A 26,946-nucleotide genomic window follows, 5' to 3' on the forward strand; every position below is an offset into this window, starting at 1 on the left:
AAAATTTTAAAAATTTCATGAGATCATTTGCATAAGCAAAACAAGTAGAGTCAGAGAACACAGATTAGGAAGAAAGAAAACATGCCCGGAATCTCGCCTCCCTAAACACCCCTTGTTCACATCTTACTGTATTTCCTTCCAGCTTTTCTGTATCTCAATGAAGGAGAAAGCATAGTAGTACTTGGAAGCGGGAACATCCAGGTGTTTAAGGTCAATTTTACCACATGGTGAGTTTGAGGCCAGCCTGGGCTAATGAGACATGTGTCTAAAAACAAATAAATAAATACAATTTTGTAAAGTGCTAAAGATGTGAATGCCGTGGCTTCCCTCCCGAAGTGTGCGCTCTGTGCTATTACTACTTCATGCATTTTGCATGCATTTGAGTGCACCCCCTTAAATGCGGAGAAGGCAGCTTTGGTAATGAGCTAACACTAGCAAGGATAGTGTGGAAAATGTTAATTATTATTATTATTTTGTGGAAAGTTTTGGCAAGGATCTGATATTCAGGGTTGTTAATTCTCCCCCCCCTCCCCCATTACCTGCCTCTAGGAGAATCTTCTTAGAAATACTCATGGTACTTGTGTGTGCCCCATGTTGGGTGGTGGGTAAGATCTCTTGCAAGTAGTTCTGTTAGTAGAAGAAAAGAAATTTAACTAGGCTGTGGTGGTGCACGTCTTTATTTCCAGCACTCAGGAGACCGGGGTAGTCAGATCTCTGAGTTCGAGGCCAGCCTCGTCTACAGAGTGAGTTCCAGGACAGCCAGGACTGTTACACAGAGAAACCCTGTCTCGAAAACCTAAAAGAAAAAGCAAAAAGAAAGAAAGAATTAAAGAAAGAAACAAAGAAAGAAAAAAAAAAGAAAGAAAAATTCTGTTATTGAAGAAGTGTGTCCATGTCCCTGAAAATTACAGTCATGGTCAACTGTAGCCAGAAACACAGAAGTGTTCATGATTTCCTTGACTGGGACCTGTATCTCAAGGGTGGAGTTTGTAACATTATTGCTTTGAGTAAAAGCTGCTGAATACTTATCTCTTCTTAAGCTTTTAGTTTTTGTTGGAAGATCCACCACAAACTGTATGGCGGTGGGGGGGGGGGGGCACAACAACAAAACAAAGCTGTGGCAGCTGGGTCATTCTGACCTGGAACCGCCAGGAATGCTTCTAATTGCGGCAGCTTGCAGTGACGAGTTGAGTCAGCCAGCCCGTGCCTCCTTGGTGGTGAGAGTTCCTAATCCGGCTCATTGTTTCGCTGCCAGGGATACGTGCCCGAGCCTGTCTGGATCTGTAGGAGGAGGCAGTCAGTCCACCTCCACGGCAGTGAGTTGTGAGCCTACTTTCCCATGTGAGTGGGTGCAGAGGGTGTCCTGTGTAGTGATGCTGGAGATCTGATGGGACGGGGGTGTGAATTAGTCGTCTCAGTACAGACAGCTTCCTTGTAGGTGGCCTTTGCTGAGCGTCTAGGACGCGCCAGGCTTGGCTGAAGGCTCCTTAGTGTCTCATTCTCTTTCAGAACCTTTCAACTCATCGATCTTCTAAGGGTGGTTTAGGACTCATGTTCCTAAGGAGGTGAAGATTCTGGGAGCTGTCACTCATCCCCACTATATAGCCAGGACCCCTAAATGTTTGAACAAGTGAGTGAGAAATGAATTCCAATGCCAGGGGAAGAAAAAGACCTGACAGAGAGAGATTGACTGAAGTGGATCCAAAGAATGGATCCCAACAATTCCAAGGTTTCCTAAACTCCCAATGATCCACCCCTCCCCACACTCAGTTCTCAAGTTCTAGGTTCAAAGAAGATGGGGGGGAGATTCAATAGGTGAACAGGCCAATAACACAGATTGATGAGGAAATATGTTTGTGGCCAATGGAGAGATTTATAATCTTCATTTTAAACAAGTGACCAAGGGCTGGAGAGATGGCTCAGTGGTCAAGAGCAATGACTTCTCTTGCTGAAGACCCAGGTTTGAGTCTCAGCACCTATATGGTGGCTCACAAGTATCTGTACCTCCAGTTCCAGGGGATCCAACCCCTTCTTCTGGCCTCCATGGGCACCAGGCGGATGCACACAGTGCACAGACATACGTGTAGGCAAAATACTCACACACATAAAATGAATAAACCTTTTAAGGAAGGACAAATACTGACGGCAACCACTACTACGTACGTCATCTTACTAATCCCTGTAGAGGCACCCAAGAAAGCATCGCTCACTCCATGTTCTGCCAAGGAGGCTGGAGGTCAGAGAGGCACGGGGTCTGCCATGGGTCACAAGGTATCAGCGGTGGAGGAGGCTGGGATTGGAACCCAAGCACAGATGTTCTAAAGCTTTGCTGGAGATTCTACTTTCCTGCAAACAGACACTGGAGATGGATTTTTCACGGGGAGGTTTGACTTTATTTTGTATTCAGTGGAGGAAAGAGATCAAATGACACAGAGTGTCAGAACTTTCTTTTGTCGAACCTAATCTCCAAGTGTTGGTCCTACCCCCAAAAGAGATTCAGTGTAGAGAGCCAAGCAGATGGGAAAAGTTTCTGGATTAGATTTGGGTGTGTGGGGTGGAATGTGTATGGAGACATTTTTTAAACCAACACCAGCATGCTGTGCATTTTGATCTATCCCTTGCTCTTCACAAAGACACATAAATCAGAAACCTAAGTTATTTGTTTTTCTGAGGCTCTTGTGTCTTTCAGGCTGGCTTTGAACTCACTCTGTAGCATCAAACATGACCCTGAACTTCTCACCCTCCTGCGTCTACCTCTAGGGTGCTGGGATTATAGGCACATAAGCATACTTGGTTTGTATATGCTGGGGCTTGTGCCCAGGGCGTTGTGCATGCCAGGCGAGCATGCTGCTTTTATCTTGTATGCAAGAATACAGACATACTTCCTGATGTCAAGAGGGGGGGGGTGAAAAGAATACAGATATATAGTCATTTGTGCTATAATACAACGTGTGTGTTCATCGGGATGGAGTTAAAGACCCAGTGCTCAAACTCTTAATCAGTGGTACACTTTAAAAAGAGATAAAATCCTAATAAAAAGGTCGCATGTCTTACACATGTGCAAACAGTTAAGAAATATATACACCCTGCAATAAATACAGACGGATAACCTTGAAGGGCACAGGTGCTTCATGCTGGCTGGAGTACCTGGTGGGTACTGAAGTGTGTGGATGCGTGCATGTTTTTTCTGTGTCCCTATGTAGCCCAATCCAACCAGATGCCATTTAGATCCACTTGCCTTAATATGTCTTGGAGAGGATGCCACACCTAAGAATACACACATGCAACTCGAGAGGTGTTCCATTTGCTCCAAACATGTCAGTATGGTCATTCAAATCAGAAGTTCTGGAGCAAGCATGGCAGCAGGCCTGACTGTGTGGGGGGACACTGAATAAGACCTAAAACTCTTGCTGACCTCGACTGTGGGAAGTGGATGACTTTGTCCCTCGCCTCTCCCGTGCACTACCTTGTCTACACTGGGTTCTTCCACAGGGACCCAGACGAGCTGTCCCGCCTCCTCTGGGTCCCTCCGAGAATATTTCTGGCAGTCTTTTGATGCAAGGATTGTGTAGGAAGCAGAATCTGACCCCTGATCCCTCTGAAGACTAACTGTAAGTTTTGTTACAGTTACAAATCCTTGCTGTGTCCTGGGTTTTGGGTTTTCTGATTCCGCAGTCTCTTCTTTAGCTTCTGGGCGTTTCTTTTGTTTCTTTCCCTCAGAATGCTGGGCAACTGTTGTAGTTTTCAGTGGTTGGCAACAAGGGCAGTTGCTTTGGGGACCCTGGACAGAATCTGCTGGTATTTGGGAGGCCTTTGGGGGCAGGTTTGTTCCCAGGGGTTGCCTGGATTGGCCAGATGATGCCCCTGCTGAACATTTTGGGGGAAATGTTTCCTGGGAGTTTGGCATGTACCCTTAGGAGTGGGTTCCAGATACCTGGTAGGTTGTTTTAGAGAGAGTCCCACTCCTAAAAGCCCACTTGCTGCAGGCAGGCCTGAGTACCTCAGGTGCTTCACCCGCTTAAGCGAGATGTGTACTCCCTGGCTTCTGGAAGTTCAGTAAACCTGAAGTTCTCTCACTGTCTGTTTTCCTTAAAATTTATGGCTCAAGGCAACTCCACCCATTTAAAGCTTAAAAACAAACAAACATAATTTATATATACATACATACATATAGATATGTACACACACACACACACACACATTTGCTTGGCATGGTGGTCCTTGACTCTGTGAGTTCTACATAGTAAGTTCCAGGCCAGTCATGGCTGCTGAGTGAGACCCTGCCTCAAAAAGAATTTATTATAATTCATCAGTGTGTGTGTGTGTGTGTGTGTGTGTGTGTGTGTATGTGTGTGTTTTGGAGGAGTTTGCACACATGCCACAGCAGCCACATGAAAAATCAGCAGGCAATTTGCAGGACCTACCGTGTGGGTCCCGGGGATTGAACTCAGGTCATGAGACCTGGCAGCAATCACCTTTACCCCCTGAGCTATCCCATAGGCACCAAAACTAGAATTTTTTAAAAAAAGTGATTATTTCAGGAGGGGTCAGGTGTGGTGAGTGTGGAGGTAGAAATTCGTTGTCATGATAAGTTTCTGTTTGTTTATCTCTTCCAGTTGGCTGCATTTCTGGACTAAAAAGGACGCCTCTCTCTGCTTTTGGATCCTGGCACGTTGCCCATAGGATGACAGTGGATCAAATTATATATAAATGAAAGGTATATAATGCATTCGTGGAGTAAAATGCATTGAATGAGGTCTTGGTGCTTTTATGCTAGACATTCTGAAATTCGTGAACTCAAGGGAAGAGGCCGAACACAGCTGAGCTAGAAAGGAAAATTAGGGACTTGTGTTTTCATAAGCCCCACGAAAGGTTGCATCAGGTTTGGGGTACATCGTTTACTTTGTCTCCTTAACTTCCTGGCTGTGTCCAATACATGTGTAGGCTTTTAATAGTTTGCCTAAGTGTGGGTCTTTGAAGTGTTCATGTGTTTTGTTGTAGCTCTGAGCTCCTTAGCCTCCTTTTCTCCTTTCCCTTCTCCTTCTCTTTCTTTCCTAATGAAAGGGCAGTCATTCCAAATAAGTTCCTCCGAATATCCTCCAAATACCCTTTGTTGTGGGAGGCTGTAGCTCAGGGGCCAAGGACTTACATATACATACATACATACATACATACATATACACACATATATGTATGTATACACACACGCGCGCGCACACACACACACACACACACACACACACATACTTCCCCCCAAGACAGGACTTCTCTGTAAAACGGCCCTGGCCATCTTAGGACATTCTTTCTTTGTAGATCAGGTTGACCTTGAACTCACAGAGATCCACCTGCCTCCAACTTCTGAGTTCTGGGATTAAAAGCATGCACCACCACCACCCAGTGCACAGATATATTTTTTTTTTATTTTTCCAGACAGATGTGTGATGGCATGGATGGACACAACTATACTCTGTTCTCTTGCAGATCCCTCCACGTTAGGAGAGACAGCCAAGCATACAGACTGGTTGTTCTGAGAAATTGGTGTAAGCGTAGCAGCCTACACTGGGAGCAATAGGGCTGTGATGGAAGAAGGGAGCTGGGAGGATTCTGTTCAGGGCTCAAAGCAGGTCCACCACACTGTGGAAGAGATGCTTGGCTGGGTATTGAAGAATGAATAGGAGTTCGTGTTATGAGTAGTGAGGAAAGGCTTTACAGCAGAGGGGAACACAGAGCTAGGCGGGTGTGTGTGTGTGTGTGCGCACGCGCGCGTGCGTGAGCGTGTCTCCCATCTTCAGGCAGCATCTGGTGGATGCTGGGAGGTGGTAGCTCCCTGTGTGCACCTGGGAAGCTCTGAGTCCTAAAGTGATCTGGAAACCGCTCAGGGACACGTTTTGCGAAACTCAAGGCGTATTTACTTGTTGATGGCGGTTATCACTGTCTCTGGAGCATTCTGTTGAATAAACAGAGACTTCTTTCCTGCCTCTGGAAGGTCATCACTTCCAGTCTTGGTGGTCAGGAAGGAAAAACAAGAGCTGATGTGGTCGCAGCTGGTGCGATGGCTGTGCCTGTGACCTCAGTGTTCTGTTTATGTGGAAGGGGCTTTTTCAGGGCCGGACAGCACATGCCATGGAGAAGGGAGGGACCGGGATTTTAAGCCGGAGGACAAGCCACGCCACACCCTCAGCAACCCTGCATGATGGGGAGGGGAAGGCTCTCTCTTGCCATCCTCCCCCAGGGGCCCCCACCCTGCCCAGGGCCCTTGAACCATGCCGGTCACATGTCTGTTTGACAGCGAGGGAAAAGCACAGCTAGCTCAAAGTCCCATCTTTCAGACCCAAAGAAGACAAAACCTGCTTTGCTAAGTTTTTTCTTAACACTAACTTAGAACAACTTAAAAAGTTAACAGATTGGGGTGAACACGAGGGACACCTGAAAGCCCCTGAGGCGGCCGCAGTACGTTTTCCGTCAGTCCCTTTCTGATTGCTGCATAGTCACAGGCTGAGCGCGTAGCCACGGCTGCTGTGGCTGTGACCCTGGTGTCCCCTGTGTTACTATACCAGGGACTGCTGCGGGTATTCTCTGCACAGGGACTTACTGAATCCATGTAGTCCCCCTCCAAAAGGGAGGGTTTTTTCATTCTGCTTTCCAGATTTGGGAAACTGAGGCGTGTAATGGCGACTTGCTCACGGTTGAGCATCGAGTAAGGAGGGGTACAAACCCAGCCTGGACCTGGAGCACATGGCATACAAACTGATGGTTAATTGTGCCGGTGTTACGGCCGATGGTACAGTGAGCAGAACATATTTTAATGTATGTCTAAACACATACATAATAATTGAAAGCATACAGCTATGGAAATTTTACATCACATATAATCTATATATGATATACATGACACATATGATGTAAAATATGTATAGATATATAGATATATATGATGTAATATATAGATTTTATATATCATATAAATACGATATATATTACATATATAGATTATATCATATATAGATTATATATGCAAACATATCACACATAATATATTATTGTATATCTTTACATCATATATCTCTTTACATAATATATTTTGCATCATATATAATCATATATGCAAACATATCATATATAATATATATTATTATATATTTATCTGTGGCCCATGCATCTGTAGATGCTCACTGAGGTCAAAAGAGGGTGTTAGAGTCCCTGGAACTATGGCGGTTGAAAGCTACTATGTGGTCTTGAGAATTGAACCTGGATCCTCTGTAAGAGCAGCAAGTGCTATTAACCACTAATCTGCCTCTCCAGACCCACAGCAGCAGTGTTAAATCTTTTCTGTTTCCCTCTCTCCCTCCTTCTTTCCCTCTCTCCTTCCCTCCCTCCCTCCTTTCCTTCCTTGCATTCTTGTATGAGAACTGAACTCACAGCTTTTGGCAAGCTCTTCATCCTCAGCCATATCCTCAGCCTGTAAAGCACTCTCTTGCTGAATGTTACAGTCTAAGAGGGTCTATGTTATTTGCAATGCCTTCGTGTGTAGCTTTCATCACGTGTGGGTGTTGTAGGTTACCTTATGTATTCCTCCTCCTTGGACATTTCTTTAGCCACCACTTTCCACGATTACCAACAGTGCTCTGACAGAAAGGCCTTAAGTACATCCTGTATATGATGACCTTTCTTCATCCTCCTCTCAAGAAGAGTGAGGGCAGAAGCCCCAGGAAGTTGCTTCAGGATTCCTGAACACTGTCAAGCAGGACCACCAGGGGGCGCTGCTCCCCAGTCACCAGAAAGTGTGTGACTGTGGTCTGGATGCCACCTTTCCTAGGAGCCACTGCTCAGGTGGGTGGTGGGTGCCTTAATTCCATCCTGTGGTGCCTGGTACTTTTGGGAGTGACACACAGAAGCATCTAGGAACTGCCTTTGCTGACTTGAGCAATAACGAGAATAATTCTACTCTTTAGACTTTGTCATAGAGGTAAATGGTGTTGAAATTCTCAAGTTGTATTCAAGTGAGTCACCATCATAGGGAAATAAAGATTTAAGTTGTCTACCACAAATAGAGTTGTCTCTCACTTCCCTTCCTCCCTGTTTTAGTTAGGATTTGCTCTAGAGTCCTGAATTCATACAAGAAATGTATAGAATGTATAGAGGGCTCTGGATTCCAGCTGGGGTTTTGTCCAAGATTTGTATTGCAGTAGAAACAAATGTTGCAAACGACAGAGTTGAAATCTGCCCTTAGGGCCAGGGGCTGGCTCAGTGGATAAAGGCACTTACAGTATAAGCCTGGCAACCGAGGTTTGTCCCCAGACCACCACACATACGTGCACATGTATACAGACATGCCTGCACAAAATTAAATAAAAATAAAATCTATGCCTCTCGCGATTCTCAAGGGAGCTCCAGGTGCAGGGTATACCCCGTGTTTAGGAGGTGGTGACTTTGAGGGACATGGGTTACCTCTGGTTCACACGGGGCTGTGTGCACTGCCCTGTCCACTCACTGCCCCGCACAGCGCAGCTCGGGTCACCACCCTTTGCTTTCCACACGAGCGAGCGTGCTTGGTTTTGTACTCCCAAGTACAGAAACTTCCTCATTGTTGAAAAAGGACCAGTTGGACTGCCTGTGGGCAGACAGCAGCGTTGTTAGGTACCTGCTGGGAGAGCACTGTGACCCGTGAGCGCTTCAGTTCTGAGAACGTTGACCCAGCGGGAGCGGGGCAGATGGAGCGCCTGGAACAGCCCCTGCTCCCTTTTCTTTTCTGTGGGGAGCGGTGGCAGCCATGGTGTGACTGCAGATACTAGTTCCGATACCATCCAGCGTCAGGGCTCCTGAGCTGTGGGGTCAGGTCGACACGCCCCTCCCCCGGGCTCCCTGCTGTGCACCAGGGTGGAACTGAGCCGCCCCACACCCTCCCGTCCTGCATCCTGTCTCTAACGCAGATCAAAGGCATGGGTTGAGGGAGGCAGGGAGCCACTGAGAGCTTCCCGTCCTTATGGGGATTTGCAACTTGCCCTTAGCTTGTTGGTTTAGGGGGGGGGATGCCTGAAGTGACCAGCTTTCTGTAAGGTATGGTGAATTTGACTTTGGGGTTGAAGAGGTCTGTGTCGCCTTTGCTTATTTATGACAGTATTGGCTGGGATAAGCATATTAGCTACAGAATATTAGCCTTTTATAAGATGCAAAATCCATAACCAAAGGGAAGCTTACTTAATTATGTCCTTGGTGCTGTTTGCTGTGGTACCTAAGGAGGACACAAATGATTCATTTCGCACACCGTAGTTACAAAAGCCACAGTTGCTGCTATTACAAAGGGCAGACTAAGGGAACTTCAGACACTTCTCTTTGGAGTCCGCTTTGCTGGCTCTGGAGAGAGGGCTTTCCAAGTGACATCTCCTCCGACTTTGTGCTTCCATTTACCGCTAGCCATGGCCAGAAAGCAAACCAAACTTTTTTGTCATTCTTTTGGAGAGCATTTGAAGATCTCTAAATAATCACCCAAAACCTTCTGTGAACAGATGCCTGCAGAAGGTGCAGCGAGGCGGGGGAGTTTCCTCACAGGCTGGGCAGGCTTAGGGGATGAGGGACTTGTAGCTTGGTCACCAGCCACCTTCCCAGTCCCCCACCTTCATTCCTCCACAGCACCTGTGGAGTTCATAGTTCCTGCAAGACAGATCAGGGAATCTCCATTCGAATGCCCGCGTTTCCTGCCAGCGGGGCTGCCAAAGAGTTTATGGGATGCAATTCTGCAGTTTAGTGCCCTTATTGCCATATCATATATTCAGGGCTTGCTATGGCTATCGTGTGGGAGCCTCCAAGCCTGGCGGGGATCCCTGGGAGGGAAGAGCATGCCATATTCAGAAGGCATCTCTTTGTTCTGTCCTGTTCTAAATTCTGGGCTCAAGCCGCCGAGATGGCTCAGAGGGTAAAAGGCTCTTACTGCCGAACCTGACGGTCTGAGTTTGATCCGCCAGACCCACATGGTAGAAGGAGCGAACCAGTTTCTGTGTTGCATAAGCAGGCATGTGAGTATGCATGTGTTCACAGACATGCTTGCACATGTACACAAACTTCAGGCTCATTGCACACAGACCGTCCTCTCATTGTGTGTAGGATTGTTCTAGTGAGAATTTGTTCAGAAGTTGGAAGGTAGAGTCAGAGTTCGTGCTAGCTAGTGTAGGACGATGTAGGGAGACTTTGGGTGGCCTGTGGGCCCCATGGCTGCCTCTGTCGTTCTCATCTATGGTCCTAAGGTCGGCAGAGATTCTGGGGGATATGTCTCCAGAAAGAGCTAGAACGTAGAGGGAGGCTCGAGGAGTGTTTGGGCTGCATTCAGAACAGACAGGGCAGGTGGAAGGTTGAGAAGAGGGGCCAGTGAGGAACCGTACATAGGGCCTGAACTGGGAGTCTGGCCTTTCTTCTCAAGTTGTGGGGAGATTAGACAGTGGTGGGGATGATGGGACCGGGCCCCTTGAGGCCCCATGAAGGGAGCTTTGCAGGCTTGGGTGAGGATCTGCAGGGTCGGAAAGGCCTGGTTTGTTGTTACTCACGCCAGCCTTGTGCTGCTTCTGAGATTTTCTGCATGCTGAGACTACAGCTCGCTTCTCACTGTTTTCAGAGATGGAGGCCAGCCGGGCCTCTCCACCGTCTTACACAGGGTGAAGTCTTCATATTCTCCACACTCCTCTCCACTTTTCTATGGCACCTCACTAGGCTTCCCTGAATTCCTCTGTGCCTCCACAGGGCTCATTCTGGAGGCTGGAACTGTGCCAGGAGGCCTTGCCAGGCTAAGCTGAGATAGAACTTTCTCCTTCCCTCTCCCTTTCTCTTGAAGGTGGCTTCTGCCCACCCCTTCCCGAGGCAGCACACACCGTCAATTGACTGCCTGTTCTGCCTACACAATGGAGGGATGTTTCAGGGCAGGATTGTGACCTTAGCTCGAGGTGGGAATGAGATACTTCGGCCATGCAGTAGGCTTAGATCATGGAAGCACTGGACTCTCGGGTCAAACTGTGATCTTGGGGGAGGGGAAAAAGGGGGGAGGGAGAATGGTCTTTGCTTCTCACATGGCAGGCAGAGGTCAGACTAGAAGCATTTGTGGTTTGAGACACACCAGCTTTCTGAACTTGGGCTTTGAGATTCTCTCTCTTTTAATTAATATTTTATGTCTGAGTGTTCTATATGTACACCTGCAGCCTGGAAGAGGACATCAGACCTCATTACAGATGGTTATGAGCCACCTGCTTGCTGGGAATTGAACTCAGGACCTCTGAAAGAACAGCCAGTGTTCTTAACCGCTGACCCATCTCTCCAACCCAGGCTTTGAGACTCTTGAGGCCAGTTGTACTATCTCTAGGAGCCTGGGGTGGTCTGGGTGGTGGAGAAAGGACCCTTCTCCATAGGAAACTATTTGAGGCTCAGAGGGAGAGGGGGACAGAAGTGAGGGGATGGGAGCAGGAAACTTTTTTTTGTTGCTTTTTGTAGCTGTTTGTCGGGAAGCTGGCAGACATGGATAGGTCTCTGTGACTTTTGGGAGAATAAACCCAGGTCCCTGTGGAGATGCAGGCAGCTTACTGGGGTGGGGGAGCAGCGTCAACTTCTGGCTGAGGCCTTAGCTGAAGGAACAGTGGCCGAGCAGGTGTACAGCTTGTTCCCCGTTTCTCACAGGCAAATTTCTCTCAGCTGCAACTGGAGCCAAGAGCAGGAAGGTCTTTGGTAAATACCCGAGGGAGAAAAGCCAGCTGGAATTTTAGATTGTAATGGAGGGGATTCCTGGGGACCCAAATCATAACCTCAACTGTGCTTGTCTGTCGCAGGCTGCTTCTGAACACTGTCAGACAGTCCCACACTCCATCTGCAGACCTCACTGTCCCCTCCCTTCGCTTCTGCCTCCTCTGAGTAGCGAGTATCTAGGGTCTTCAGCAGCCTAGTACCCTGGGGCATAAATAGAACAAATACAAGTATATATTCATGTGTGTCTCTACAGCATGTTTACTGACTCATACAGTTAACACAGGGGCTAAAGTGTCATCTTATAGTTATACTATAAAACATACATTTTATGCTCTAAAATTAGAAAATTTATACTGTAAAATGGTGAGCTGGCTCAGTTGGTCAAGCGCTTGCTATGTAAGAGTGAAGACCTGAGTTTGGATGCCAGGGACCCACTTAAAAAACTGGGTGCTATGCCGCCCTCTGTCATCCTGGCACTGGGGAGGGAGGCAGAGACAAGAGAATCTCTGCAGCTCAATAGTCTGCTGGTCTTACTGAATTGTTGGGTTTCAGGTTCAGGGAGAGACCCTGATTCAAAGCAGAGCTGGAGCGTGAGAGAGGAAGACACTCAACACCAAGTGCTCGCCTCTACGGAGCACTCACAGGCATGCATCGCATATCCAATTTTTTTTTAAAAAAAAATACGCTAGAAAGTGATGGATGTGAATAAATAAAATGGCTAAAATGAAGTTTTATGTTTTTGTGCAGTTTTTGTCGCTGTGATTGATAGGTTCTGCGATGGAGACCATGTGTGCTCTCTCTGGAGGTGCTAGCAGCAGAGTAGGGCCTTATTCTCTGAATAGTTGCAGGATTTTCGTGTCACTCAGTGAAAATGTTGCCCACCCAGAGGCTACCTAGCTTTGCTGTGCATGCTTGCTTGGTTTTTTTTTTTTAAGATTTTATTTATTATGTATACAATACAGTGTGCTGCCTCCATGTATGACTGCATGCCAGAAGAGGGCACCAGATCTCATTGTAGATGATTGTGAGCCACCATGTGGTTGCTGGGAATTGAACTCAGGACCCCTGGAAGAACAGTCAGCGTCCTTACCCTCTGAGCCATCTCTCCAGCCCTTGCTTAGGTTCTTTAGACCAGTATCCTAGCAGGTGCACCCCACCTTTTGACATAGTGACATGATATTGTCATCTACAGAGTTTGTGCTGCAGAACCACACTGAGTTCTAGAAAAGACAACAAATATCTCACAGTGGTTTACTTAAGTCTACAGTTTGTCTAGGTCACGTCCATAGCTCTCTCTGGTTGCACATAGCCCACGGGCTGCGGATTAGCACACTAGAAGTTGGATGGAATGTCATAGCCTTCTATAAAATCGGGCAGTGTTATGCCACTACTAGAAAAGGTCCTAGAAGGAAATGGTTATGCATAGATTTAGCCACGAACACGAAGGTGCCTGAAACACTTCTAGTCTCCATTTAAACTAGTGAGGGTTCATTTTCCCAGAGGAGATGTGTGGTGGCGTGCATGTGCAGGCAGAGACCGGCTTGTGAGAGTTGACTTTGCTTCTTCCACCATATTGGGCTCCAGGGAGCAGATTCAGATCATCAGGCCTAGTGACAAACACTTTGACCTGCTGAACCCTCTTGCCGACCCAAGGAACCATTTCTTTCTGGGCTGGGGGATTTACCTCTTTATTTCCATAGAATGCCTTGTACCACAGCATTTCATTTGTCCAGACCATCTTTTCATTGTTACTGCAGAATATGAGAATTTGGCTTTCTTATATATCTTGTAGCAATTATTCATCTTTTTATACACACTCCTTGAACACATACACACGTATCCAACACCCTATCAAATATATACACATCAACATGTATACATATACTTGAATTCACGCATCCAATATACAGTGATACACACATATCCAGACAGACCTGCATGTACCCAGACTCACACATGTACAAAACAGGTGCTCACTACTTCCTTTCCTTCACCTTGTAAACTGGGTGAGTCCATACTCCTCACAGACCTGTGGTCTGTGAAAACCAACACTCCCATCTGTTCATCTCCTTTCCCTACAAGTACTGTTTCTTTTCTAGACTTTAAATTCTTATGAACCTAGCCTCATATTTTGGTAGAGCTGGACAAACTTCCATTGTGATGTAATACACCACCTTGGGACATCCTTCCCAGAGTCCTGTTGTCCCCTGCTGCCATACGACTCCATTCCTGTTGTTGTTGGTGCCTGTGAGCCCCTTTATTGTCTCATGGGTTGGGTGCCCTTTTTGGAGGTTCTGTGTCGCACATTTGCTTGTGACCTCCAATTTCTAGGTGCTTCTAGAAGCCTTGAACTTCTAAAAATGTATTTTTACTTCTTTTCTTTGGATCTTGAGTTTGATTGGGTATAAAAGTCTAGGTAGGAAAGTTCCCTTGGAATTCCAGGACATTCTGTTATTATTTCAAGTGTCCAGTGTTGCTGCTGGGACATCAGAGCCATTACAGTCTCTTCAAATCTAGACTATGACTCTTCTCTCCTCTCTTTTTCTCACTGGCAATCTCCTAATATTTCGTGGTCATACACCTCGGTTTGTATCTTTTTTCTTTTATCATGCTGGGTACCCCTAGGGTCCTTTCAATCTAGAATCTTCTAGGTGATTCCCTGAGGGCCATCCCTCTCTCTTCCCTCTGCTCCTCCTCCTGAAACTCCTATGGAGCTCACAGATTAGTGTCAAATTTTCTTTCTTTTCCCTCCCAACCTCAAAGAGCATCATCTAGCATGTCAGCAGGATAAAGACACTAAAAGAAAACATGAAAGTGTTTTCCTTTGGTATTGGCATCTGCCAGGACCTTTCTCGCCAAGGTCTTGGTCATCTTTTTTGAAGTGTGTGTCTGTGAGAGGGGGGCATGGAGGTTGATTAAGTAAATAAATATTCTTAGTGACTTTATGAAATGTTTTATAGTAACTGTGGCCAAGTGTAGTTCTTTTTCCTCTCATCTTGGAAACAATATGACAGGACAATGACATGGTGGATTTAATGTTTTTATTGTTTCAGTATGTAATAATTAAATAATTTAAGTGTTTTTATCTTTTCTATTCCTTGGTCCCTCCCTCCCTCCCTCCCTCCCTCCCTCCCTCCCTCCCTCCCTCCCTCCCTCCCTCCCTTCCTTTTGTTTTTGTTTTCTTGGACAGGGTTTCTCTGTATAGCTCTGGCTGTTTGGAAATCGCTCTGTAGACCAGGATGGCATTGAAATCACTACTTCTGCGTCCTGAGTGCTGGGATTAAAGGCGTGTGCCACCATCGCCTGTCCCCGTACTCTGATTTCTTAGCTTCAACTTTGTTTTCAGGCTCTTTTCCTAGAGCTTAGATTTCCATACTTCAGCAATCTAGAAGAGTTCACTTTTGGTTTCTCCGTCATGTTTTGCAGCCTTCTGCTCTTGTGTTAAGTGCAGTGTCCCATTGAGAATGCTAACTGTGGGGGATTGACTCTTTCTGACGTTTTGTTCTTTGTCCTTTGGCTGTTACTTTTGTCTTGAGCTTTGAGGATAAAGGATTTCTCAACAGTCTTTGTGATGGCCCTGCCCATTTCTCTCTCTCTCCATCTCATCTAGACTGCTGTACCGGTTGTCATTTACCATGTGTGATCTGAAATTCAAATTCTTTAAACACGCGAATGCTCTGATTTAGCTAAAAATGAACAGCCATGCTGCAGGTACTCTGCCAAGCATTTCCAGACACTACTGCTTTTATACTGGTTAGTGACTGATCTGCTCGTCCAAGCCCTCACTTTTGTGCGCTGAGCTTGTGAGGCAAGTTCTTTGCTTTGTCCCAGCTTCTGTGAGCTGATGAGGATAGTGTTCTGATGTGGCTGCTACTCTGACAGTTTTCGGCTGGGAGGGCCTTTTGATGCCTCCATGAGGCACTGAGCAGAGATTGTAAATTACATTCATTTACTGTGTGTGTGTGTGTGTGTGTGTGTGTGCCTGTGCGCATGTATGTACCATGGTACTCACGTGGGCAGAGGACAACTTGTGGGAGTTGGTTCTCTCCTTCCACCATGTGACTCAGGTCATCAGGTTTACAGACAAGCGCCTTTTCCCTCCGAGCCCTCTGGCCTGCCCCATTGAGCAGTTTTTAATGCTAGTGTTTGATCTTGAGGTAGGTTCTTTCGTCTGAACCTTTGCTTCTCACGGTCAAGTGGAGGACGCTCACGAGGTCCACAAGCTTTCCTCAGGCTCCTCAACCCTTCCTCAGCTGACAGAGGAGACGTCATGGCCATGATCTGTCTATAAGGCAGACTCCTCCCACGGTATGTGGAAAGTGTCCGCACAGCTAGATTGTGGTCCAGTAGAGAAAACAAAAAGGGCCCTGACATTTAGTAACACCCTCCATGCTGCTTCTCCAACTTTATCTGCCAGGGTGTCCTCATCACTGTGACGTCAACAGTGCCTGCAGATAGGGAGGGGTGTACGTTTTGGAGATAGGAAACCGTCAATGTTTGCTTAGGGATGTAAGATAAAGTTTTCTTTCTTTCTTTTTAATTTATTTTGTTTTATGTGGGTGGGCATTTTGCTTGCAGGTATGTCTGCGCACCACATGTGTGCCTGAGGCCAGAAGAGAGTATTAGATCCCTTAGAACTGGAATTATAGACGGTCGTGAGCTGCCTTGTGGCTACTAGAGATCAAACCTGGGTCCCCTAGAAGAGCAGTCAGTGCTCCTAACCACTGAGTCATCCCTGTCTTTTTTCTTTTTTTCTAAATATTTATTTATATTTATTGTTATCATTGGAGTGTATTTGTATGATGTATATGTGCATTCATACGTGTGTGCAGTGACACGGGTGTGGAGGTCAGAGGACAGCTTTTAGGAGTGAGTTCTCTCTTCCACCTTGGAGTTTGGGGAGTGAACTTAAGTCTTCAGGCTTAGCTGGTAAGCACTTTCACCCGGGGATCATCTTGCCACTCCAGCTCTTTAAAACGAATATATATATATATATATATATATATATATATATATATATATATATATTTATAAAGGTCAAATAGGATCTAGGGACTAACTGGCATTTCACTTAGAAGATACACAAATGTTGGTTTTTTTGAGACAGGATTTCTCTGTGTAGCCCTGGCTGTCCTGGAACTCGTTCTATAGACCAGGCTGGTGGTGAACTCAGCGCGATTTATAAATGTCTTTAAAATCTTGTGCACAGGAAAATCTAGCAGGACAAATGTCAGCAGAAACCGTGTCTCAGCAATGGGATGCAGGAACCCTTTCATCCTGGTGAACATTCACTGCAGTTTAAGCTTTCTGTGGTATTCTATGTACTTTAAAACGCAGACATAAAGCATAAAATTGAGCAATTGTGTCCATAGCATCAGAATGAAAGCTATGTATTCACAGAAAACCATTATTTATTTATTTATTGAGCAAAGTGCCACTATGTAGCCCTGGCTGTCCTGGAGTTCACTGTGTAGGCCAGGCTGACCTTGAACTCACAGAGATCCACCTGCCTCTGCCTCCTGAAGTGCTAGGGTTAAAAGCTTAAGTCACTGGCACCTGATCCAAAATTAAAAAAATATATATATATTATAATTACACACATGTATATATGAATATACACACACACACACACATATATATATATATGTATATGATGCTCTTTGATCAAATTCCATTATCTTTTCCAAGCTCCTCCTCTCCCTAAAGTCTTTCTTCTTCCCAAGTTCTCTCCTACTTTTGTGGCGTGTGTACGTGTGTGTGTGTGTGTGTGTGTGTGTGTGAGTGAGTGTGTGGCCCACTACATGCAATCATAGTTGTCTGCATAAACATGGGTGTGGGGTTATTTGCTGAGTGGGGGCAGTGTACCAGTGACTATATCACTGTGGAATGTGACTTAAGCGACTGACCTTAGTCTTCGATCCCATTAGACCTTTGAAAAGCAGTGGAATTTACAGTCCTGCTTGAAAACATTAACCCTAAAAACATGGACTTTTGTGTGTGTGTGTGTGTGTGTGTGTGTGTGTGCACATGTCATGTGTACACGGACATTAGAGGACAACTCGAGGGAGTTGGTTTTCTCTTTCCACCATGTGAGTCCTGGGACTCAAACTTAAGTCCTTAGGCTTGGTGGCTACCCTCGTTACCCACTGAGCATCTCGCTGGCCCCCTGAGGAAATTTTTATATTTTATGCTTGCCATGTAGTAAAAGCAGCTGGCTGGTTTTACTTCCACACCATCGATCAGATGGATCCATTATTTCTGAGCCATGAATCCAGATGTTTTGCGCACGAATTAGTTTGCTGTGCTTGATGAAAATAATTATTCTGGTCAGGATTGCATGCCACGAGTGTTGCTGTTTGCCTTGCTCTCCAGTGTCCCGTGTCTCTGCTAAACACGCAGAGGTTTGTGTTGTTCTAGCATTAAGTGTCGCCGTGTAAGGACAACGTGGCGCTTCGGTTTATGCATGCCTATCTTGAAGTTTGTTATGTTATGTCTTTCATTCAGAAGAGCTTTCATTCTGTGTTAAAGACTTAGAACAAAGCAAAAATTAATTTTAGAAAAAATTTTAATATGCCCATTTAATACATACATTCAAACATGTATGAAATATTAATATTGATTATATCCACCCTGTCTCCCCCTCCCAAGGCTGCCATTTCTTGAGTGTAAGAACTTTCCTTAGCTAGTGCCCTTTTGTGGTGTGTGCCCTTTTCCCTCCCATTCCTATTCTTTCAACAAGGGCTCCCTCGGGCTTTGCACCTCCACTGTTAATTCATAGCCAGTAAACTAAGCAATGGAATGCCCATTCCCAGGCCACCATTTCTTGGGAGTAGGGAAAAAGCCTGGCGCCTGGAGCCTGAAGCATGGCCCCTGAGGAGGATCTGTCTCCTCTTCCCTTTGGCTGGTCTCCTCACCCTAGGTATCAATTGGCCTGGGCTGCCGAGTTTCTGAGCTCTGGGTGCCAATCGGGCGCCCCCGGGCAAATGGATGGGGTTGTGGGCAGGTAAGATTTGCAAGGCTTTGAGTCAGTGTACCACTAGGAAGTTCCTCCTGTGTGCCTGACACTGTTCAGACAAGGATGCTGCACAAGCAGGAGGCGTTGGTGATGTTATTGATGGTGGCAGCTTAGGTGGGCCGCCTTGAATTGAGAACTACATCAGCCCCCTCCCCCCAAGGATGAACCAACCTTCTCATGAATATCTCAAAGTCTGAGACAGGTAAACGACAACAAAGCAAAGCAGCTCGTGGACAGGAGGCCAAGACCCCGTCAGTCGTCTTTCGGGGTGTCAGTTTCTGACCGCTCCACTCTGGAGCACTTTCCCTTTGTTGGGGGTGAGGTCATTTCCCTGGCTGCAGAGAGCTGGGGAGGGGCCTGTGGGCGGTAATTATTGCGGCAGGCAGGAAGTGGTTAATAGGTTCCTTTGACTGAGCTGGAAGAGGAGTGTTGTTGCCCCCTGCAATAGAGGCGGGGAAACCACACACCACACCATTCATTTCCCTCTCAGGTGGGAACTGGAACTTCTTCAATCCCACAGTGACGTCTTAGAGGCTTATCTGCCACCACGGAGCAAGGAACAAGAGAATTTACTGAGTACGTCTTAAGACCAAAAATGATGGGCCAGATTTTGCTGAGGGGTGGTGCCGAGGTTCCAGCTATTGTGTGTGTGTTTTTATAGACGTAAGCCAGGAACTGCTGTCCATGGCTGCTGCTCTTGGCATCTGGTGTTATTCTGTGAGTTCTAAATTATTTTAAAGTTTCACAGTATATGAGACAAGAAATGCTCCAGGACATACATACAAGAAAGGAATGACTTGACCTTTTCCTTACATCCCTCACACATGTGCATTCTCTTCTGTGTGTAGTATTCATGTAAACTCCTCAGGCTGTGGTCAGAAAGAGACCTTTAAGATGGTTAAAAAATAGAGCGTCTAAAGACTAACCTTAATTAGAATTTAGATAGCAGTGTAAGACACCTCCCCCAACCATTTTGATTATTTAGAAATTAAATACTCTTTGATAAGCATTGGAGCAAAGACAGAGGGAACCAAAACGGAGGATATAAGATGTCCAGGGAAAAAAAGTGAGAAGCTGGACTTAGTGGTGCATGCCTGTCATCCCAGCCATCAGGAAGCGGAGGCAGGGGGATCGAGAGTTCAAGGTCATCCTTGGTTGCATAGCAAGCTTGAGGGGAGCCTGGGCTACTCAAGACCTTGTATCTCTGTGTGTGAGTGTGCCTGTGTGTTTGTGTGTCTCTGTGTGTATTGAAAGGGAGGGAGGGAGGGAGAGAGAAGAGATTGGCTGACTGAATTTATGGTTAATTTACATGCCAAAGCAAAGACATGGTCAAAGGACAGTGTGGTCTTACATGTCCCTATTGTTGAAGTCACATGAGCAAGTAATTATTTTAGAGGAATCGGGAGGAATGCAATAGATAAAATGGAAGGAATTGGAAAGAAGGAACTATAAACCCAAAGCTAACATTAATGCAAGGGCCAAGGAATAGAAACCGTCAGGAGGGTGTGGGGCGCTGAATGCTTGCTCTTGGAAAGGACCAGTGATAGAAATTTAACTCTGAACACAAAGCAGAGAACCGTTTGGGCAAGCACCTGGGTTTCCGGTCAGCGAGATGCCGTGCAGGCATCGGAGCGATTTTAAAAGCCCGTGGAAGAGGGCTGAGGGACATATATGTGTCAAGTGAAGTCATTATGATTGTAACTCTGTGGATACAGTCCCTGTCCTTCCCACCCAAAGTTTTGAAGGGAATTTAGTTTGCAAACACAGATCAAAATATCACAGTGGCAAGGCTGGTCCAGGAGGCAGTGGTAGAGTTCTTAGCCGCCGTCGAGAGGCTGTGAGTTTGATCCGTAAGACATCAAACAAAACCCAAAGGATCCCAGTGGCAGCCCTGCTGATTCATGACATGGTACATTTGGATCCTGAAGTTACTGTGCTAAGTGGAAGAAGCTGTGGACAGACGGCTTTCTGTCTGGTGCTTCCTTCTGTACAGCAGACAGAACAAGGAAAGCTGCAGCGACAGGGAATAGACTCATCGTTGCAGGGTTGGGGAGTGACAACTCCAAGACTTCTCTCTGGGGATGACGGACATGCCAAGTCAATCATGCCACAGTTGCACAGAAATGGTGACTGCTAAAAACCTACGACTTGTCTACTTCGTTGTGCAAATTAGTTATGAAGTTGTTACCGATAAAATGAGGATGATTGTCGTGGCATGGGAAGCTGCGGTTGTTGTGTGATACTTATATGATAGAGGCTTTTAATAAGCTAAAGTACAGTCTGAAGCAGTGGTTCTCAGCTTTGCTAGTGCTGCTAATACCCTAAACCGTTCCTCATGTTGTGGGGACCTCCAGCCGTACAATTATTTCGTTGCTACTTCATACCTGTAATTTTGCCACTGTTATGAATCACAGTGTAAATATATCTGTGTTTTCCGATAGTCTTAGACAGCCCTAGGGGAGGGATTGTTGGACCCCAAAGGGGTTGCTGTGCACAGGTTGAGAATCCTTAAGAACCCTTTGTACTCTAAAGGGAACATTTTAATATCCAGCCTTTTACCAGGAGCAGACGCGATGAAATCTGCTAACCCTGCCTTTGGGCGTGTGTGCCTCCTCTAATCCTAAGTCTGGGCTTGTGCTGTGATGCTGTTCTTTGTGGATGGCCATTTGTGGAAAAGGTTATGTCATTTGCCTTTGTCATTGACCTGAGGAGGCAGGATCCTATCTCTGGGAAAATCAGGAAAGCCCGAGAAGCTCTTCCTGGTGGAATATTCGAGGAGGCAGGCGGTGGGCTCTGTGAGTGCAGAATCAATGGGGGTTGTTACTTATATAACTTCCTGTAATTGCCTGGCAGTAGCTGTGGAGAGCCGCCCTCTCCTGTCTGGGGCTGAGCAGAGGCTGCAACCCTTTCCTTCTCGCTGCTCCGTTCACCTCCACGTCGGGCTTTGTGTGGAGGCAGCCCTTCTCGGAAGAACTGAAATGCCATTTTAACCAGAAACCTCCGTCCTCTTCTTTGTGCTTCGGAGATGGGCAATTCCTATGCCGGACAGCTAAAGAGCACGCGGTTTGAAGAGGTCCTCCACAACTCCATCGAGGCTTCCCTGCGCTCCAATACCCTGGTGCCCCGGCCCATCTTCTCCCAGCTGTATTTAGAGGCTGAGCAGCAACTGTCCTCCTTAGAAGGTAAGAACCACACAGTTTTTCATGTTGGTGCGTGTGTGTTTTATTATGAGCAGCATAAGCCTGGCGTTCTTTCTCTCTGTCTCTCTCTCTTTTTCTCCATTCAGGAAATCTAGAGTTTAGCAAAAAAGAATGCAAGTTGCACACAGATTTTTATTTGTTTAAAAGTAAGTTCAGGCCAGAAAATACAACCAAAAATATTAATCTCAGGCTCTTAGGAGGCAGGGAGAGTGCGGTGTGCTAGACCCTCCTGAAATTGTTATTTATGCTCTGATTTGATGGCATTTGAGCTTTGGTGAGGAAGGGTTTTTAATACGTTTGGCCCTCGGCTGTGTATTTTCTCTTCTTTTCCACCTGTGAATCGCGGTCTTATCTTTGCAAAATAGTTGAGAGGTTGTGTCTCCGTGTGGCAACAGGTGTAAGAACACTTTAGAAACTTTAAAAAAAAATAAAGAGTAAGCTTTATGAATTTTGCATGTACCAAAGCTAAAATACAGGTATGGGGATGACCTTGGATTTTCCTTTATCTGGAAGATAAAGGATTTGAGTGTAGATGGCTAAGAGCACCGACTGCTCTTCTAGATGACCCGGGTTCGATTCCCAGCACCCACATGGCAGCTCACAGCTGTAATTTCAGGATCCAATACCCTCACACAGACATACATGCAAGAAAAACTCCAATGCACAGAAAATAAAAATAAACACGTAAAAAGTGTGCAAGTGTATGTTTTCATGTCAAGTAAGCCTGCTGCAATCTTCAGGATGGAACGGTTTTAGAATTTTTCTTTGGTTTGTAAGTTCATGCTTGTTGCTTAAAATTATACACAAACATCAGTAGTTTTTGAAGTAGGAAAGGTCTTGGTTTTAAAGCAAAAAAAAACAAAACAAATGATTGAACAAGAAAGAAAAAAATGTCCACCAGGTTTGCACTGCATTTGGCTCCTTGGACTGTGTGTGGTGCCTACCTAGTGTATGGATGCCTGTAAGCCCTTATTTTGCAGAGTGGATAGTGTGAGTCATTCTGGTTTCCTTAGTAAATTAACCTTGCAAATGGCACAGATAAAGGCCTAGCCAACCTGGGTCTAGGTCTAAGAGAAACTAGATTTGCCCAGCACTATCAATTAGGAAAACATGAAATTCTCTGATAGTCATTAAGAGAGTGCCAATATTTTCTGGCGTTGTGTCATTGTGACTTCTCCAGGAGACAAGAAGTTATTAGAGACTCTTTAACGGGTCCCAGTTTTGACCAGCCAAAAGACCTCTATGAACTAGGCATTTCAGGGTCATCCTTAACTGATTCCTGGGTCGACAAGCCTTACCAGTGGTAATTTAACACCCACAGTTATGATGATAATTTAGAATACTCGAGTAATGTCCTAAAATCTACGGCCTGCTCGTTTGCTAATGCTGATGCCTGTGGTGATTTGGAGATGCACTTTCAGCACTGGCTGTCAGCTCTGGACTAGGACAACCGAGGTGGGGATAGGAGTGGGGAAGTGGGGATGGGGGAGGGGGGAACCGAGAACAGCAGAAAGTCCTTGGGGGCTCCCCAGTTGCCTTCTCCCACTGTTGAGGATTTCCCTAGGCTGCTCACCTTCTAGTTGGGAGTTCACATTTTCTTGGGGTCTCCTCTACAATGGATGGGCACTTGGTATTTCTCAGTGATCCCCACCTGACCCCCGCCCTGACTGTGCTGGCCCAGACCCAGGAATTCTGTGTGCTAATTTATGCTCTACCTCTGAGCTTTATCTCAGTCCCCAGAGAGAGTGTGGAGGCTCATGAATTTGATTCCTCCGGGTTCGGAGTGTTCCACGCTCCTTGCCAGCTGACGGTGGGACTGCTCAGCCTTTGAGTTCCTGTGCCAACTTGGCCCAGCCCCTCTGCACTTCTTTCTTCTCAGCAAAAAACCAAGAACCTTCTCCTGGGATTTTGTTTGTCCAGTGCAGAAGTCAGCCTGAGGGGTCGGTGGGAGAGGGAGACGTTTGGATTTGTTAAATGTCACCATAAACCAAGCACTAAGCTTGGGCTATATCTTCGGCTTCATAAACCTTGGAGCAGACAGGCATTTGGGGGCCCCATCTTGTTTTGTCTGTCTGTCGGGGTCTCTTATCTGATGGTTGGCCTTCCTCAGATAATACCATTGTTGATGATGCTTATGACCGGGGTGCTGGGACACTAAACTCCCAGGGATCTGGTAACTTTTTATGTATTTGTGGGGGGTAATTTAGTAGGGACCTTATTATAGCTTTGTTCTTTGAATTGGGGCTCTTACCCACTACCCACTTTAGGGGAAAATCCTTTTGCACAGTATTGACTTTTTAAGAGAAAGGCCAATAAAGCAGATGGCTGCATCAGCTGTAGGCATCATAAATTTACTATTTAAACAGAATGCTGGTAAACTCCTATAGTCCTACCTGCTCAGAATGCCCATGAGGTGTGTCTCATGGCAAGAGAAGAGACTTGCTTGTAAACACCAGAGTGAATAGCCTCATGTGCCTGTTGTCAGGGGTGCAATGGGGTCCTTCAATTTGTGGTTTTTATTACTGTGCTAACCCCTCAACCCTGATGGTTTTGTCTAAGGCCACTTTAAGACTCTAACCCTGCCAGGAGACCTCTGTAAACACGTCTGTTTAGTCTGCTCAGGGGGCTTCAGCTGGCTGAAGAGCCCATCAAAGTCCGGAAAGCCTGCCACAGGCCTTTGACCTTTAACCCTGCCTGCAGTTTGAGCCCTTTGACTCTCTGAGGCACAAGATCCTCTTCTCTTGTTTCTTTCTAAGTGTGTTGGAATGTCTGTCTGTTGGGCTCTGCAGAATAACGCACAGCCTGGACCCCTTGAACTCAGTGCTGGTCCGTGGCTCGGGCTCTGGAGACGTTTGTTTTAGCTGTTGGGGATCTTGCAGGAATGTTCAGTCCAAGGCTAGTGTCTGTGCCATTCTCTGGGTTCCTGCAGAGCTAGGTCAGAGCCCCATGTGGGCTGTGCCATCTGCTCTGGTGCTGGTGCCTGGAGTCTGGTGGGGCTCTGAGACCTGCCAGAGGAAGGCGCCAAGGAGCTGAGCTGCTGGGCTCATTTCTTCCACCCTGCCTGTTTATCTTTCCATGATTTTTCTGCCACTTGGTATTTGTCTCTGCACCCACAAGGTCCAGGGCACCAAGGAGGGTTGAGAGTTCTTAGTTCCTCTTCAAGATCTTGGCCCCAGTCAGGTTATGGTCCCAGTAGCTTGTATAGTTAAATCACAGGTAGAAAACTGGGTGCCACTTGGAAGTGCCACATTTTCTAGAATATCACAGCTCGCAGCGACCTAGGGCTTACCTTGTAACCAACTCATTTTGCACAGAGAGGTTAACTGACTGCCCTGTGGCCACACAGGTAGCAGCAATCTAAGTACTGAAACTTGGCTTGCTAGAGTTGGAATGTGCACATCTGTGTGTATGTGTGTGTGTGCTTGTGTGTTTGTATTTCCAGCAATGAATATATGCATCCTTTGGATGAACACTAACGTATAGCTCAGCAGCTCCCTTATGCAAAATTGAGGCAGTGCATGCTACTTCGGTTTGCCAGAACACCAGGGGCCCCTGCAGGCCCACAGGCTCAGCTACAGGCTGTTGAACAACTGTGGGTCGGTGACCCCCTCCCCCAGCTCCAGGTTTCTTATTTGTAATAGAAACTCCGTGTTTCAATGTCTCACAGAAATGCTTTTGGAATGCCTACTGTGTCATGTTCCTTGTCTAGCTACTGTATCCACAACAACCCCCCCCCACACACACACCTGGGTAGACCTAGGCAGCTGCCGGGGCTAGGAGAGAAGTGAACTTGTGCCTGAGTCTGTGTGCGCTCTTGGGGAGTCACCGTCCCTGAGAGACCCTTGGCATTTCCTTCCAGTGCAGAAGGATCAGAATGCCCAACTTCCGAGTGTCTCTAAGGACCAATGAGCGACAGAGCAGAGAGTTCATCCTAGAGGGGTGCAGGGCTCCTTGGTTTGATGAGTTCCCTAGGCCCCTGACCTCATTGAGCTTATAGTTCCAGGTGGAGGGAAAGGCCCTGTAGGAGACTTCCCAGGCGCCACCGCAGCTTCCTTACAAACCAACCCTCTTCTCTCCCATGTCCAGGCAGCGGACGAGCGGACAATGAAGAAGAAGAAGATGAGGGAGAAGGGGGCTTAGAACCCAGTAGTCCTTCGAATGCCTACCAGCTGCCCCCTCCTCCTGAAGGCTGTTGCACCACAGATGGTAAGAGACTGAACCCCTGCTCAGGATCTGCAGCTCGGTCATAACCCTCCTTGTCCCCTGAGATGTGAGTTGGGCCTGTGTCCGCACACAGGCTACAGGAGGCTGAGAGTCAGCCACTCGACCACTACAAGCAGCCTCAGCTGTAAGAATGGCATGGGGTCCGATAGTCATTGTTTTGGGTCCATTGTTTGGAAATCGGAATATATTTTCCTTATTCGAGTTGACTATGCTATGTACTTGATTTGGGATGGGTTAGGAATGACCTTTTATGCCTGTCAATTCTTGTCTGTGAAGCGAAGATATCTGCATTGTCTGGGAATCAGGGCAGTTTGTGATGTCACTACCTTTTAGGTGACAAGGAGCAGAGGCAAGGCATGCTGGGTACAGCAATGTCTCAGCACAGTGGTGAGAACTTATGCTCTGCACCTGAGGAGGCCTATGGGTTCATGTTTTAGACCCTGTTACGCCCTGAGTCACGATCTGTCCTTCACTACAATAGTAATCAGCCGTTAATTTATTGAGCCCATGTTCTGGAAGTTCAGGGATTAGAGATGAGAACTTCTGGGGGCTATCTGGGGAGACAGATGCTTTGTGTCCCCTTTGTGGGTGGTAAGCTTGACAGCGTGGGAGCTGAGGGCAACGCTAAGGCAGACAAGGTTTAAGAGATGCTTCCGGGAGAAGCGAGTCCTTCCTCTGGGTTTTAGAGGATTGGGAGGTCTTAGATAGGAGGCTATCAAGGTTTAGGGAGGCCTGGAAACTGCAGAGGAAGCAGTGTTGCAGAGGCTTATGGGGTGAGATGCGTGT

At 46.6% G+C, this 26,946-nt stretch overlaps 1 protein-coding gene across 5 annotated transcripts in view; it reads left to right on the forward strand.

Moving 5' to 3' along the window:
- The window catches only part of Greb1 (growth regulating estrogen receptor binding 1), a 132,053-nt gene that overhangs the window by 41,413 nt on the left and 63,694 nt on the right, over nt 1-26,946 (forward strand). For 4 of the 5 annotated variants that reach the window (XM_087907239.1, XM_087907234.1, XM_087907238.1 and 1 more), the window contains exons 2-4: nt 4,617-4,717; nt 21,590-21,918; nt 26,023-26,142. In XM_087907239.1, coding sequence (XP_087763365.1) covers nt 21,762-21,918; nt 26,023-26,142 — 277 coding nt within the window. In that variant the 5' untranslated portion in view covers nt 4,617-4,717; nt 21,590-21,761. The remainder of the gene's footprint in view (nt 1-4,616; nt 4,718-21,589; nt 21,919-26,022; nt 26,143-26,946) is intronic. The other variant, XM_087907237.1, reaches the window with a different exon arrangement.

Source organism: Myodes glareolus, chromosome 6, assembly GCF_982192425.1.
Source record: "Myodes glareolus chromosome 6, mMyoGla1.1, whole genome shotgun sequence".
In the NCBI taxonomy this organism is placed as follows: domain Eukaryota; kingdom Metazoa; phylum Chordata; class Mammalia; order Rodentia; family Cricetidae; genus Myodes; species Myodes glareolus.